A 14,950-nucleotide genomic window follows, 5' to 3' on the forward strand; every position below is an offset into this window, starting at 1 on the left:
AGAGAAAAAAAATTACCCATGATTTTATTGGTATATTATTTTTTTAGTCGTGTGTATGTGTGTTTGTGTGAATAATGAGTATATTCTTAACCAGGAAGATAGTAGTCTATATATAGTATTGCATATTGAATGTTTACTAGTAAATAGTTGGAAAGATTTTCTCATGTTATTAAATCATTATGGCTTAATAGTCATTAGCATACTATTTCATCTGAGTGTATGAACCATAATAATATGTACAAGTCCCCACGTTTTTAAAGATGTATTCTCCCAGCTTATGTTAGGATGCAAATCTTCACTCAAATTTTTAAGCACAGCTAGAGCTCTAGGGGAAGTGCTTCTCAGCTGATGGTCACATTGTGATCCTCACTGCACAGAAGTGGAGAGACCGATGTGTAACTCACTGTTTCTTACAAGTCAGGGTTCTAAGGAACAGAGCAGAATTATCCTTGTCTGATCTTGGGGGAGAGGACAGTGAACCTGGGTTTGGTTCCCCACGGCTGCCCTGCTGGCCAGCCCTCTGTGCCTCTGCTCTGGGCATCTCCGCCTCCAGTCAAACCTCCCTTGGGTGTGCACTCGAGACTTGTGCTTTTTTGTTGCTACTGACCTGTGGCACTGCAAAGCCAGCACATGGTGGAGCAGTATGTTCTCATGGTTCCTAGAAGATAGAGTAAGAATAAAGTGATTGTGCTAAAGATGGAGAAGGAAGAGGGGTGAAGACATAAAGGCAGAAGATGGACTTCTGCCAACACAGATAGCTTGTTTCCCCTCCCTCCCTCTGTCCTGATCTCATTTCCCATCTCCCAAACCCTGCTGCCCAGGACCTCCGATGAGTTCCACAGGGTCAGTGCTTGTCCAGAGCAGAGTGCGGTGCCCGTGAATTGCCTAACAGACCAGCTGGGAGAGAATCTTGAAGAGGAGCCTTGCTGCTTACTCCGAGAGACTAGAAAGATCTTCCCGCGGGGCCGCACTTCCTCTCCAGCCTGCCCGCCTCTCAAGCCACCTCCCCACTGCCCTCCTCCCCTTCCGGCCCAGTGTTTCAAAAGTTGCCTTAACATTTTGGGGTAAACTTTACACTGTTCACAAATGCATGTGTGGTTCCTTTCTAGAACAATAAGACACCCATGTGCTAGCTGTAAGCACTAAGACGTTACCATTTAGAAGTGGCTCAGGTGGTCCCACCACCGGTACCTCCAATATTCTCTTTTTAAAAATTTTCTTCATAAGTTCTCCTGAAAATAACTTACTCTGTGAGCTCACTGAGAGGACTGGCTGGCCAGCCAGTGAGCTTGCCCAGTATCTAGCTGTACAAGTAACTTCAAGAACATAGGCCCTGAGGGTGCAGGCAAGGCAGGGAATGGTCTGGGACTCCTGGGTCCTCATCTCATGCGTCAGACCTGTGCTCCCCACCCCGGCACAACAGACCAGGTCTCCAAGCGAGAGTCCCACTCGGTCACACGGCGGCTAGACTTCGTAGCCTAGACGGTCATGGCTCATAAACCCATAGCATCTGGGTTTATTTACTAGAAACCTTCCTTAGCCAGGGACATCCTGCTCAGGGCATCGCAGAAATCAGAACTCTCGGCAAACATCCGTAGTTTATTTATTAAGTAGTCTCATTATTGCCATATTTACACATTGATCTGGGGTCATCATCTTTGCTGTGACAGGAGTGAGACCATCACAAGAGCTTGGGCTCCTTCCATGCCCCAGTCTGTTCCTAAACAGCGTAGTGTTTAGTTTTGCCCATTCTCAAGATTTTCATACACAAAATCATACCTTTGGATCCTTCTACATTGTGTCCCCTTAACAATTTTGAGAGCTGTCCTTGTTCTTAAATGGAGACCTGGTTTGTCCCTTTCCACTGCCAAGGACACCACGTCATAACTGATTTATCTGCTCTGCTCTTTTTTTTTTAACCTTTATTTAATAAATATAAATTTCCAAAGTACAGCTTTTGGATTACAGTGGCTTTTTCCCCCCATAACTTCCCTCCCACCCGCAATCCTCCCATCTCCCACTCCCTCTCCCATTCCATTCACATCAAGATTCATTTTCAATTATCTTTAAATACAGATCAATTTAGTATATATTAAGTAAAGATTTCAACAGTTTGCACCCACACAGAAACACACAGTGTAAAGTACTGTTTGAGTACTAGTTATAGCATTAATTCACAATGTACAACACATTAAGGACAGAGATCCTACATGAGGAGTAAGTGCACAGTGACTCCTGTTGTTGACTTAACAATTGACACTCTTGTTGATGGCATCAGTAATCACCCTAGGCTCTTGTCATGAGTTGCCAAGGTTATGGAAACCTTTTGAGTTTGCCAACTCCGATCTTATTTAGACAAAGTCATAGTCAAAGTGGAAGTTCTCTCCTCCCTTCAGAGAAAGGTACCTCCTTCTTTGATGGCCCGTTTTTTCCACTGGGATCTCACTCACAGAGATCTTTCATTTAGGGTTTTTGTTTTGTTTTGCCAGAGTGTCTTGGCTTTCCATGCCTGAAATACTCTCATGGGCTTTTCAGCCAGATCCGAATGCCTTAAGGGCTGGTTCTGAGGCCAGAATGCTATTTAGGACATCTGCCATTCTATGAGTCTGCTGTGTATCCCGCTTCTCATGTTGGATTGTTCTCTCCTTTTTAATTCTATCAGTATTAGCAGACACTAGTCTTGTTTATGTGATCCCTTTGACTCTTAGACCTATCATTATGATCAATTGTGAACTGAAACTGATCACTTGGACTAGTGAGATGGCATTGGAACATGTCACCTTGATGGGGTTGAATTGGAATCCCCTGGCATGTTTCTAACTCTACCATTTGGGGCAAGTCCAATAGCTGCTCTTCTCTTAATGGGTGTCAGCTGGTTTGCAGTTTTGTTGCCATGACAAGCATTGCCACCTAGGATTCTTGTAGTTGGGCTCTGGTTGGGGGGTGGGGAGGGAAAGGGAGAAGGATGGGAGAGAGAGATGAAGTTTCCATATAAATGTTATTCCTCTTCATAAAAATATTTAGAAGTTTGTCTTCTTTCTCTACACCCTAACAAAATGTAAGTGGCATTCTGCTCCCTGGTCTTAGATTGTTAGAATTCCTGTGGGCAAATCTGTGGGCATGTGGTGGTATATGTGTGTGTGGTGTGGAGAGTGAGGGAAGATCCTTGGTGACATATATACATACATATGTGTGTGTGTGTGTGTGTATTTTCCCTCCTGTGGAAATTGGTCTGTTTAAAGCTTCCTACCTCTCCTGGGATAAATGTTAATATAATTTCCTAGGAAAGTATTCCTTTCATCTGGATCTCATTAACAAAGGGATGTGAAAATAATCTCTAATAAATAACCTCTAATTACTGCTTGATTCTTGATTCTCTTTCAGTAGTTATTTTCCCGTTGCGGTGTGTGTGTGTGTGTGTGTGTGTGACCTCTCCCTTTCTTTCTCTCCTGTAGAAACTGAGTTTCTTGATTTTGATGATTTTCCCATTCATTTTGATTAATATGCTTTGTGATACTTTTCTGTTTTGCTTTTATCATTATAGTTTCCTTTTTTACTTTCAGTTTACTTTGTTGTTCTTTGTCTAGATTTTTTAGTTGGTTTTTCAAGTGATTCCTTTTTACCCTTTAACTCTCCTAGCATTCCTGTAATATAACCCCTCTGGTCCTGATGTGTTCTTTTTAAAAATGGGCTGTTGCAATTCTGCTTGATGACCAATTTATGTAATATTTTTGCACCAGTGTCCATAAGTAGGATTGGTCTATAGCAATTCCTGCCCCTTTCTCCCTCCCTCCCCCTCCCCCTTCCTTTCTCCTTTGTCAGTTTGGGCACACCATTACAGCAGCAGCATAAGAGAATGCCTGACCACTCTCGCCCCTGTGGCCCTGTGCATGGATGTCTGCAGGGTACCTGTCTTCATGCTCCTCTGGGTCTCCTCCCCTAGACTCTTTCCTGCTCCTCGCATTCAGGGCTGAGGTGCCCTAATCAGACCTCCTCTCTCAGTCTTAGTAGCCTTAGCTCAGGTGAGGTCGGAAGCCTTGGAAGCTGAGGCCTTACATGTTTACCCCGAGCTTTTTTCCCAAGCCCATTGCTGCCTGCTTCTGCACCTGCCTTTCTCTCTGCCTTCTCTTCCTCTTGTAGTTCATTCATTTATTTGAGGTTGGCTGTCTGTCGCTTAATGAGGGTACTTTGGAAAGTTTGTGGAAAATAGAATGAAAAGATAAATTTATTTTGGTGCAAAAATTTTTTGAAATTCATACATATAAAGGGTCTTTACAAAATTCATGGGAAGTGCATGTTATGAAAAAACCATGCATGATAGCCAAAAGTTTTTTGCAGCAAAGTAACGAACTTTAATTCCATTTTCTGTGAATTTTTGGACATGTCCTCATATTCTGCTGAGGTTGTAAATACAGAGATAGAAGATCTGTCCCTGTGTCCCAAGACCCCCTTCCCCTGTTCTATAGTCTAAGGCAAGTAGGTAGCACGAACCCTAAGAGCTGATATGGTGCAGAGATGTAGAAGTCAGACATGCTGGGGACGTCTGACTGTATCTCACACAGCCTGAAAGTGCACGTGTGAGATACAGTGCATCCAGCCCCAAATGAACCTTTTATTTTCCTCCCATGACTAAAAATACCCAAAACTTGCTCCCTCTCTCCTTTCTCCACCTTAAGAACTAGCACAGCCTCTGAAGTTACAAGCCTGGAACTCTCCTGGCCTCCTTTGCCTTTCCTGTGTCCCCACCCAAAGAATTCTAATCGCTATAAACTGTATTTCCCCCCCCTCCATTCCCATTGTCATCCCCTTATCTCTGGTTCTCATTGCCTCTTGCCTGGACTCTTGCAATATCTTCTCATCCATTTGTTTGTCCATTCATCTGTTTACTCAGCAAAACTTCACTGTGCACCTGCTGTGTGCCAGGCACTGTCCCGGGCCCTGGAGACAGCAATGAATGAGACAGACCGAGACCACTGCCCTGAGGGAGTGCACGTTCTCATGGAAGGCAGACAGCAACCAAGTACCTGAGCAGAGCCAGAGCCAAGACTAGGAGTGTGTCTTGCAAGAGACAACACAGGCTGCTATGGGGCGAGGAACTGTGGTGGGGGAAGGAAGGCCTGGCGGAGGCAGGAGCAGTGCAGGAGGTTCAGCGTGGTAGCCGTGGAAGTTGAAATGGGGCTGGGCTAGGGCCTGGGAAAGCAACGTGCTCTGGGCCTGGGAGTCCTGGGCTCCTATGGGTGCTTCGTCCCATGGGGGCCGCCTCTGCTCCTGCCCAGTGCCCTCCAGGTGAAATGGAGCCGGTCCTCCTGGGAGTCACCGCCGGCCTTCCCCTTTCTCTGGGAAACAAACAAGAGGCAGTGATGGGATGCATGATCCTTACAGGACCAGCAGGGGGAAGCCAGAATTCCTGGAGTCGCTCCAAAGGTCCCTCCAGGGTCTGTGGCCTTTGAGTCAGTGATGCCTCATCTCTGCCATGGCTGGAGTCACCCCGAAGAGTCAGCCATACTCAGCTTCTCCTGTTTGGTGAAAACGAGAGGCAGATCCTCGCGGGGAGCTTCCTTTATTCCCTTGTCTTTGCCCAGAGTATTCGTCTTCCCTATTCCAGAGGTGACAAACTGCAGCTCCTCCTTCGTCCTCCTGGTCGAAGCCTCCTTGGTGAGCAGGAGCGGGCTCCGGCTGCTTGGCCCCCATACACTGTGCATGGCCCCCGAGAGAGCACTTAGCCTGCAGCCACCCCTCTGCTCTGACCGTCCCAAGGCACACTTGCCCGTCTGTCCCTTTGACTCCAGGGCATGTGTCTCGTGCCTCTGTCTAACGCCAGGCCCCAGTGGAGAGAAAGCCAGGGCTTGTGTAGATCTCTTTCTGTGTCACACGTTTTGTGGCAGTGTTTGCCTGATGCTGAGTGGGCAAAAGGTTGGGATTTATTCAGAAAGCAGCTGTACTTTGGAAATTTATATTCATTAAATAAAAGTTTTAAAAAATAGAATAAAATTTAAAAAAAAAAAAAAGGCAGCTACCTTAAGGGCGGAATGCCCTGAGTCATCACTCGAGGGGACACGTGAGTGCTTTCAGTAGCAGGCAGTCAGGACTTTTATTTCTTTGTTCAAGTTAACACATATTAAAACACATTTACTGCCACAGGCAGCCATCTTCACCGTATGCAGAGGCAGCAGGAAAGTGCACGAGCAGAGCCAGTGTTTTCCACCTCTCGCGGAGGTATGTCTGAGCGTCTGCAGAGAGCTCCAGGAGACTTCTCCTGGTCATGGGGGCCGTCTGGTGGCCACGTGTCCTGGCTGTGCTGGGTAGGCCCAGTCTCAAGTAATCTAACTCCACTTCAGAAAGGTGATGCGGTCTGTGTTTAATTGAATTCATTTGAATTTTCATGGCTTCGTATGATTTTCTTGAATTCATAAATGGCCGAAATAAGTCTTTTGTGAGATGATGTGTTCTGACTTTGGGTTCTGAGAATGTGATCCCTAGAAGGGGGAAGACATCTCAAGGCTGAAGACTGTAGAGGAAAGGAATTGCTGTCAGTTTAGGGGTAACCAGTTCATGGATTGCATCTCTGAAGAACCTTCTTTGTCATAGGGAACTAAAAGAATATGTACCAGTCATCTCTTGCTTCATAACAAACAGCAATCTCTGCTCGGGATCCCATGGGCCAGATATCTGGGGCTGGCTCAGCTGGGAGGTTTGCATAAGGCTGCAGTGATCCGGTGGCTGGATGGTCTGAGGTGGCTGCATTCCCCTGGTCTGGCGCTGGGTGTTGGTTGGGCCCCGAGTCTCCCCCAGGGTAGCCCACACTTTGTCCCATGGCAGCAGTGTTTCAGAAAGCTAAGTCCTAACACTTCATCATGTTTTACATTGTGTTTACGGATGCTCTTTTGGCCAAAGCAAGTCCCGTGACCAAGCCTGCACTCCATGTGGGAGGGGAAAGAGAAAGGAGAGGCGGCCTGATGCTGCTGCAGTTGGCCCCAGCCTGTCATCAGCACAGGTCCGTGCTGACATGTTCCTGGCACCAACACCCACTTTACCTAAACTCCTAATCCATTTGTGTAGGTGTGAGCTACAAAGGTGTGAGATGGTAATTTGGAGAGAGCTGCATCTGATATGGAAACAGTGGCTAGGTGCTGTGCAGTCAGGAGTAGAATGCTAAATGAACTCAAATGTTTGTAGTTTTTTACATCCATCAAGAGTGTTCAGATTACTAGATATTTGCTGGATAGTAAGTTATTTTAAGTGGGACAAAGATACAGCCATCGTGTGTGTTAGACATCCTTATCTTTTAGAGATATACACACATATACATATAGAGAGGCTTTATATATAAATATACACATATATATATTAACAGATAAAATGATATGGCATGTGATCTGAGATTCACCTCAAAACAGTTTGGCCCTAGGGTTGGGGGCAGGGAGTTGGGTGGAAATGAGACCAGCTGTCTCACAAGTTGGCTCACACGCTCAGCTATCGTGAGCAGTAAGCACATCCCAGTCTGTATTCTTCTGCATACTTGGTGTATGTCTTAGACTTTGTATGATAAAAAGTTGAAAAATTAAAAATGGAGGTGCTGTGTGCTCTAGCAGTCCCACTTCTGAGTATTTGTGCAAAGCTGTTGAAACCTGGTTCTTGGAGAGGGAGTTCTAGCATTCAGGGCAGCACTGTTCATAACGGCCAAGATGTGGAAGCATCTAAATCCCCAGCGGTGGATGGATGAACGGATGAAGAAAATAAATAAGCATACAATGAAACATTCAGCTTTCATAGTAAGAAGGAAATCCTGACATTTGTGACAACGTGGGTGACCTGGAGGACATTGTGCTAAGTCAAGTAGGCCAATCAAGGAAGGGCAAATAGGGCATGAATCTACTTACATAACATATCTGAAATAGTCAAACTCACAGAGCAGAGAGGAGACTGGTGGCCAGGGGCTGGGTGGGTGAGGGGAATGGAGGGTTGCCAATCCCCAGGCATAAAGTGTTAGTTGAAAAACACGAATAACTTCAGGGGATCTGCTATACAGCATTGTCCCTTCAGTGGATAATAGCGTGTTGTACACTTCAAATCTCATAAGAGCGTAGATCTCATGGTAAGCGTTCTTATCACAAAATAAAAAGAAAACCAGTTGAAATTGGAAAGTGTGTCCCGATCATTGAAGGGCCTCAGAAGGCCTGGTAGTGGTTAGCACAGGTGCCCCTTGAGCTGTTCCGAAGTGCTTTCCTGGTTAAGTGTGGATGTTCAGGCCGTCGGTGCTGGATTCTGGATCCCGTTGCCGTCACCTGAGGTTTTAGTTACGGTGTTCTGCGTCTGGTCCCAAGAGTCAGAAGGGGTTTGATGAGGGATCCAGCAGCTAAACCAGTCCACTATTTGGGAGAGATCAGAGTTGCTCACACAGGTTGGATCTCCCTCTGTGCTCCCGTAGAGGACCCTCGTGGTGCTTGTAGTGGCTTAGGGCTGACGCTTAACACAGCTCCTCAGCAAGTCTTGTGCTAAGAGCTGCTCTCGGCAGATGTTCTGTAGCTCTGAGTGTACTTGACTCTCAGCTGTGGTGTTCTGAAGTTTGGAGATGTCACTGTAGTCCCGGGTGCAGGCTTTTCAAGGAGTTTATGGAAAATGCGGATTATGTAGGCTGGCTAGTCCTCCGCCCAGGACCCAAGGAGATGCAAGCCTGAAATGCCCCTTGCAGAAGGGCAGGAGGTGAGGGTTTTGTACCACTTGCTCAGTTTCCTCAGGAAAACCCAGGCATTGCAGTGCAAGGTGGTTGCTCTTCGGTATAAATATGCACTGCTTGTTTTTAAAGTTCAGTTGTGCTGTATATATTTGAAGTATAAACATGATGTTATGAGGAAATGATCCTAACTTAGCCTTGATTTCAAACAGTTACTCACCACCTCCTTTTTGCTGTTGCTTTTGTGATCAGAGTAGCAGTGGGCTTTTACTACCTGTTGGTCTCCTGCTGTCCAGGTCTCTAGACTCCTTCATCCTAAGATCTGCTACGTTGTGTCCTCTGCCCTCTGTCTCCCCCATCAACCCCTATTTGTTTTCTAGTTCTGTATATTTAATATATTTTTTTCAAAATTTCACATTGAAGTGAGATTTGATTGTGGCTTTCTATCTGGATTATTCCCCATAGCATAATGTCATTATAGCAGAAGGCAAGATCTCATCCTTTTTGAGGGCTAATATTCCATTGTATATTCTTCCATGTGCTACAGTTTCTTTATTCACTTGTTCCTCACTAAGTGTTTCTTTCTCTGTTCTGGCTATCAAATCAGCATCACTTTTAAGAGGAAAAATAAAAATTAAAAACCCCTCTTTTTTCTAGCGGTTACTCTGTTTCTGTTATGTGTGTTTGTGACTTGGACGTGCAGGCCGTCTGGGGCAACAGCCTCCAGCACCCCCAGCCAGAGGCCAGGTGCTCAGAGTGGCTCCCCAGCAGCAGCAGCAGGTACCATGCCTCTGAAATTGAGCTACACCTGCTGCTGGCCAAGCCCTCTCAGGAGGATCTCAACAGGATTTCATTCCTGCTCCCCTGGGACTTGTGGCTGTCTCCCCTTCTGTGCTTTTCTGAGCAACCTCTTGGGAAAGCAAGTTTGGGCAGCAGAGACTCCATCTCCCGGCCCAGGAGAGAGCCAGGAACGGGCAAGGAGAGATGAAGGCTGGGGGGCTGGAAATGCCAGTGTCCAGGCTCAACTTGACGCTGCCAAATTGCGAGTACTCCTGACACTCCTGACTCTCCCTCAAGGTGTCACTTGTCCTACTTGTCCTTTTTTTTTTTTTTTTTTTTAATATCCATTGGTTGGCAGAAAGGTGGCAGCACCTTTCAGTTTGCAGGTGGTGCCTTGCTTCTGCTCCCTGTGAGGTCACTGCAGTGAAGCCAGGGCCCGAGGTTCGATTTGGGAAGGGAGTGGGAAACCCTCTCCAGGATTAGCTTGAGATGCAAAGTTGCTGCAAAAGGCTGTCCAGGCTGACCTTGCGCTGCTGCCCTCTGCTTTTCCAGGTGGCGCTCAGGCATGAAGACGGTGACGAGATGGCTGAGCCGCCCCCCAGCGGGTGCCGGGACAGGAGGCGGGCCAGCGTGTGCTCCGGAGGCAGTGGCGAGCACCCGGGCCTGGACCGCAGAAGGAGCCGCAGACACTCGATTCAGAGCATCAAGAGTCCGCTCTCAGCTCCCACAAGTCCCTGCTCCCAGTCGGCTCCTGGCTTCAAGCCCAGCCAAGTGCGAGAGCTCCGTGAAAAGTAAGCATTGGCACAGCCATGAGGGTGACACCAGGAAACCACCAAAAACGGGCGTTGAGGCCAGAGTCTGCAGGTGCTCGTCACCACCCCCTGCCCCACCCCCACTGTGGCTCCCTGCCTCTTCTCTAGCATTACATCAAGGCCCCCAGTCCCAGGGAACCTGCCCTGCAAGGTGGCCCCGGCGATGAGCACAAACTTGAACTTACCCCAGGGACTTGTCTTCTGCGTTTCTGTATTATTCAGTATCTTAGTTAATGTTGGCTCAAAAAAAGAAGCCCAGATACAAATCTCTGGCCTAGAAAGCAGTGATACACCATCCTAGAAGTGGGAAATAGCAGTGATTGCAAGGGAGTATACCATGGTAGGTGTTGGAGTGAACTTGTAGGAGTTTATAGATATCTGTGTCTCTGTGCGTATTTCAGTGCATACCAAGTCCAATATTCAGTTACCTACCCATTAGGCAACAGTTTTATTGAGTGTCTGCTAATAGATTGGGACTGTTCAAAGCCATGACAGTGTATACACGGGAAAGGTAGGATCTTCCTCCTTACGAATTTGCATCTGTGCTGGGAGAAAGAGTGAATGAAAAATGCATATAGGAAAATTGACAATTCTATGAGAGGCTTTGTAAATTTAAAGTATGGAGTCTGACAAAATTTGTGGGAATCCACAGTGTGCCTGTCAAACAGCTACACAGAAGGGTAGCCATGCTGCCCTGGGGTCTGGGTCCAGCTGTAGCTTCCTACATGGAGCTGTCAGTATACTGGGATGGTCAGAGTGTGGACCAGTCCAAGCCACACTGGTCCAGAGAGGCTCACAGATGTATTCACTTCCTGCCGCTGGCGGGGTGGAATTAGGGCTCGTATCATTTGGTTAGAGCTTTGTTCCCTCCCCATTGTGGAAATATTTCTGAGGGCCAAGTTGAAGTTGCCAGTGTTTCTGATGAAGAAGAAAACTCAGAATACGTTGATGACCTTGCACAACAAAGCAATGAAGAGATGTCTATCTTCTCCCCCCTGAGGGGGTGCCCACCACCACCACCACCATTGCCAAGCAGTGCCAGTCACCCGTGGAGTCACTAGTCCATGCACCAGGCCACAGCTTTCGGTGTCTGCTCTCCCAGAGCAAGCAGGAGGGCGCTGGTCTGAGGGTGCCGTGCAGCCGTGGTCTGTGTTGTCGTCCCTTCCCTTCCTCATAGCCCCATCCACGGATGTTTTCTCTTTATGAGATTCTGTGTGCGATGAGCTCTATGTTAGCGAAAGGAAGACCTCAACTTCTGGTCAAGCTGAGGAATGAGAACGTTGACCATGAGCACTGCATGTTGTGGTCTAGGATCTTAAAGAAACATAGCCCCTGTCACTTGAAACTCCTTCTGTGACTATTCCAAGTTAACAGCTTGAGGAGTGAATGGAGAGCATTGAGGACAATGTGCACACAGTGGGCTGAGAAGTCTCGTATTTAAACCAGCAGAGCCGCTGAGGCTGAGTTAGGGGGACCTTGCCGGCAGCACCGCGTATCCTCTTGCTCTGTGTGACTTGTGTCGTGTTTGCTCCTGGTCTGTACCTTGCTTTTTACACTTAGCAGAGGTCTCTGCATCATGAGTTGAAGCGACACTGCCTTGTGATAGGCTGGCAAGGATGCCAACAGTGGAGGGGACCCTCCTGGGAACACTTGAGCATCTCAAAGGGCTTGGTGGGATCAGAAACAGGAAACAAGAGATGCTGCTTTGAAAGCTGTTTTGTTCTTTCCAAATGCAGCCAAGTTTTCCTTTTACTAAAATTACTTTTTCAACATAAATTCCGTGGCCTATGAGAAGAACACACTTTGCACTTTGTACAGATAATATTTTACAGGCTGATGATGACGAAGTGACTTCCTCCATGAAACCTGTTGCAGGGATTTTGCCTGTAGCCTTAAAGACACAATACAGGCTGGCGCCGTGGCTTAACAGGCTAATCCTCCGCCTTGTGGCACCGGCACACCGGGTTCTAGTCCCGGACGGGGCGCCGAATTCTGTCCCAGTTGCCCCTCTTCCAGGCCAGCTCTCTGATATGGCCCGGGAAGGCAGTGGAGGATGGCCCAAGTGCTTGGGCCCTGCATCCCATGGGAGACTAGGAGAAGCACCTGGCTCCTGGCTTCGGATCAGCGCGATGCGCCGGCTGCAGCGGCCATTGGAGGGTGAACCAACGGCAAAAAGGAAGACCTTTCTCATTCTCTCTCACTATCCACTCTGCCTGTCAAAAAAAAAAAGATGCAATACAGCTTCGGCTGAGGTGGGAGTGAAATCAAGGGAAAGGCTGGTGAGAAGCAAAACAGAAAATGATCCTTGCATGCATAGCTTGGTTATCTGCTTCGCATCCGTGACTCAGTGGCGTCCCTTAAAGTCAAGTAGCTCACTGTGTGCCGCCCCCTCAGACCTGGAGGCAGAGAAGTGTGCCTGACCGACGAGGGTGCCCATCTTCTAGGTAGGTGCACTGGCTGTAATTGTTCTAGTTTGTAGCAACAGGCCTGGAGATGCTCCATGTGAGTCATTCGAGGCAGGATTTTAAACTTCTGTGACCCACTTTTGAAGAGAAGATAGAATGTGTTAGAGGTTAGAAAGGGATTCCTTTTGTTCTAAACTATGTGCGGTTCTCCACTTAGATGAGCCTTTTGCATCATGGACGGTAATTCTCACAGTGGCTCTCTGTAGAATCTAGGAGGATGTGTGTCATTATCCTTGTGGTATAAGTGAGAAAATGGACACCAGAGATGCCTTGCACCAAATGCAGGAATAGGGGGCCGAGCCATGGGGTAAGCCCAAATCTCTGGCACTTGACTCTCGGTGTTTAGGCAGGAAAAAAACACTTTCCAACCAACCATTCCTAAATGCACCCATTGAGACGCACATTTCTGACTTTTTAGAGAATTGGATTTACATTCCACGGAGGTATTTTTCTGTCAACGTAAATGTAGAAATTCAAAGACAATTGAAAAGTAAAACTCTCAAAACCTATATGGACAATGGGCTCTAACTCTAATAAGGACTAATGAGATCGTGCGCTCCGTTGCCTGACTTTGGCCTCTGAAGAACTAGAACTCTACACAGAGCATGTGCCGGATGAGGAATGCCTGTACTAGTCATCGGTCACCTGAAGCATCTGTACCTGGCTGTGCCGTTATGAGTCTCATTTTGTTATAAAGTGTACAGATTTTGTAGGAAGGAGTGTTTTGGTATTTTCACTTGTTACTGTGACAGCTATTTTTGACATCTAATTAGCAACAAATTACCTCTAATTTAAACTGTGGTCATTCAAAGGTACTTTAGAATGTTCATGGACAAACGAAATGGTTTTTAAAGATTTATTTATTTGAAAGGCAAAGTTATAGAGGGTAGGGGTGTGGGGAGAGAGAGATCTTCCATCCACTGGTTTACTCCATAAATGGCTGCAATGGCTAGAGCTGGGCCAGTCTGAAGCCAGGAGCTTCTACATGGTGTCTCATGTGGATGTAGGGTCCCAAGTATTTGGGCCATCTGCCACTGCTTTCTCAGGTACATTAGCAGTGACCTAGATTGGAAGTGGAGCAGCCAGGACTTGAACCTTTGCCCATATGGAATGCTGGCACTGCAGGGGTGCCCAGTTTCACATGCTATGCCACAGTGCTGGCCCCAACAGATGAAAATTTTTTAAAAAGATTCTTATTCAAAAGGCATAGTTAGAGAGGGAGAGACTGAGCAATCTTCCATCTGCTGATTCGCTTCCCAAATGACGATAATGGCCAGAGCTGGGGCTATCTGAAGCCAGGAGCTAGGAGCTTCTTCTGCATCTCCCCTGTGGATGCAGGGGCCCAAGCACCTGGACCATCCTCTGCTGCTTTCCCAGGCCATTAGCAGGGAGCTGCATTGGAAGTGAAGCAGCCAGAACTCCAACCAGCGCCCATTTGGGCTGCCAGTGCCTCAGGCTGAGGCTTAACTTACTGTGCCACAGCACCTGTTCTGACAAATGAAATTTAAAAGACAAGTTTCTTTTAGTGCAAAACATTCTGAAACCTATGCATAACTTTTTCATGAACTTAAAAAAAAAGATAGATTGATTTGAAAGAGTAACAGGAAGGAGAGACAAAAAGAGAGAAAGAAATCTTCCTTCTGTTGGTCCATTCCCCAAATAACACAACAGCCTGAGCTTAGCCATACTTAAGCCAGGAGCCAAAAACTCCATCCTGGTATCCCACATGGTGGCAAGGGTTCAAGCACTTGAGCTGTCATCTACTGCTTTTCCCAGGTGCATTAGCAGGAAGCTGGAACAGAAGTAGAGCATGTGGGACTTGAACCAGTGCTCTGATCTGGGATGCCAGCATCACAAGGTTGGCTTAACATGCAACTCCACGATGCTGGCTCTGTTCATGGACTTTTTAAAGACCCCTCATATATAATCAGTTTTAGCACTGTGCAGTTCTTCAAAGCAGGAGCTCTTGCTGTCTCGTTTCTGAGAGGTAGATTGTGCTTCTAGGCTTGGGCTCTCTCTAGGTCGAGAACCCTGCTCCATCCTTGAGCTACTCTGCTCGTCAGGAAGTCTCTGTCCTCACCTTGCCCCCCACCTCACCCCAATGTTTCCCTGTTCATTTGGCTTCTCCACTTGTCAACGCACAGTGGGCCCCTTCCAGCTCAGTGTGTGATAGTCTTTCTGACATTGAGCGCTGAGTGGGATGTAATCCATGAACTTGA

The 14,950-nt window shown here is 47.1% G+C and overlaps 1 protein-coding gene across 5 annotated transcripts in view; it reads left to right on the plus strand.

Moving 5' to 3' along the window:
* Positions 1-14,950, plus strand: part of FHOD3 (formin homology 2 domain containing 3) — a 484,314-nt gene that overhangs the window by 313,889 nt on the left and 155,475 nt on the right. For all 5 annotated transcript variants that reach the window (XM_062201570.1, XM_062201571.1, XM_062201573.1 and 2 more), the window contains one exon: positions 10,007-10,245. In XM_062201570.1, the coding sequence (XP_062057554.1) occupies positions 10,007-10,245 (239 nt within the window). The remainder of the gene's footprint in view (positions 1-10,006; positions 10,246-14,950) is intronic.

This window comes from Lepus europaeus, chromosome 9 (genome assembly GCF_033115175.1).
Source record: "Lepus europaeus isolate LE1 chromosome 9, mLepTim1.pri, whole genome shotgun sequence".
Classification (NCBI taxonomy): Eukaryota; Metazoa; Chordata; class Mammalia; order Lagomorpha; family Leporidae; genus Lepus; species Lepus europaeus.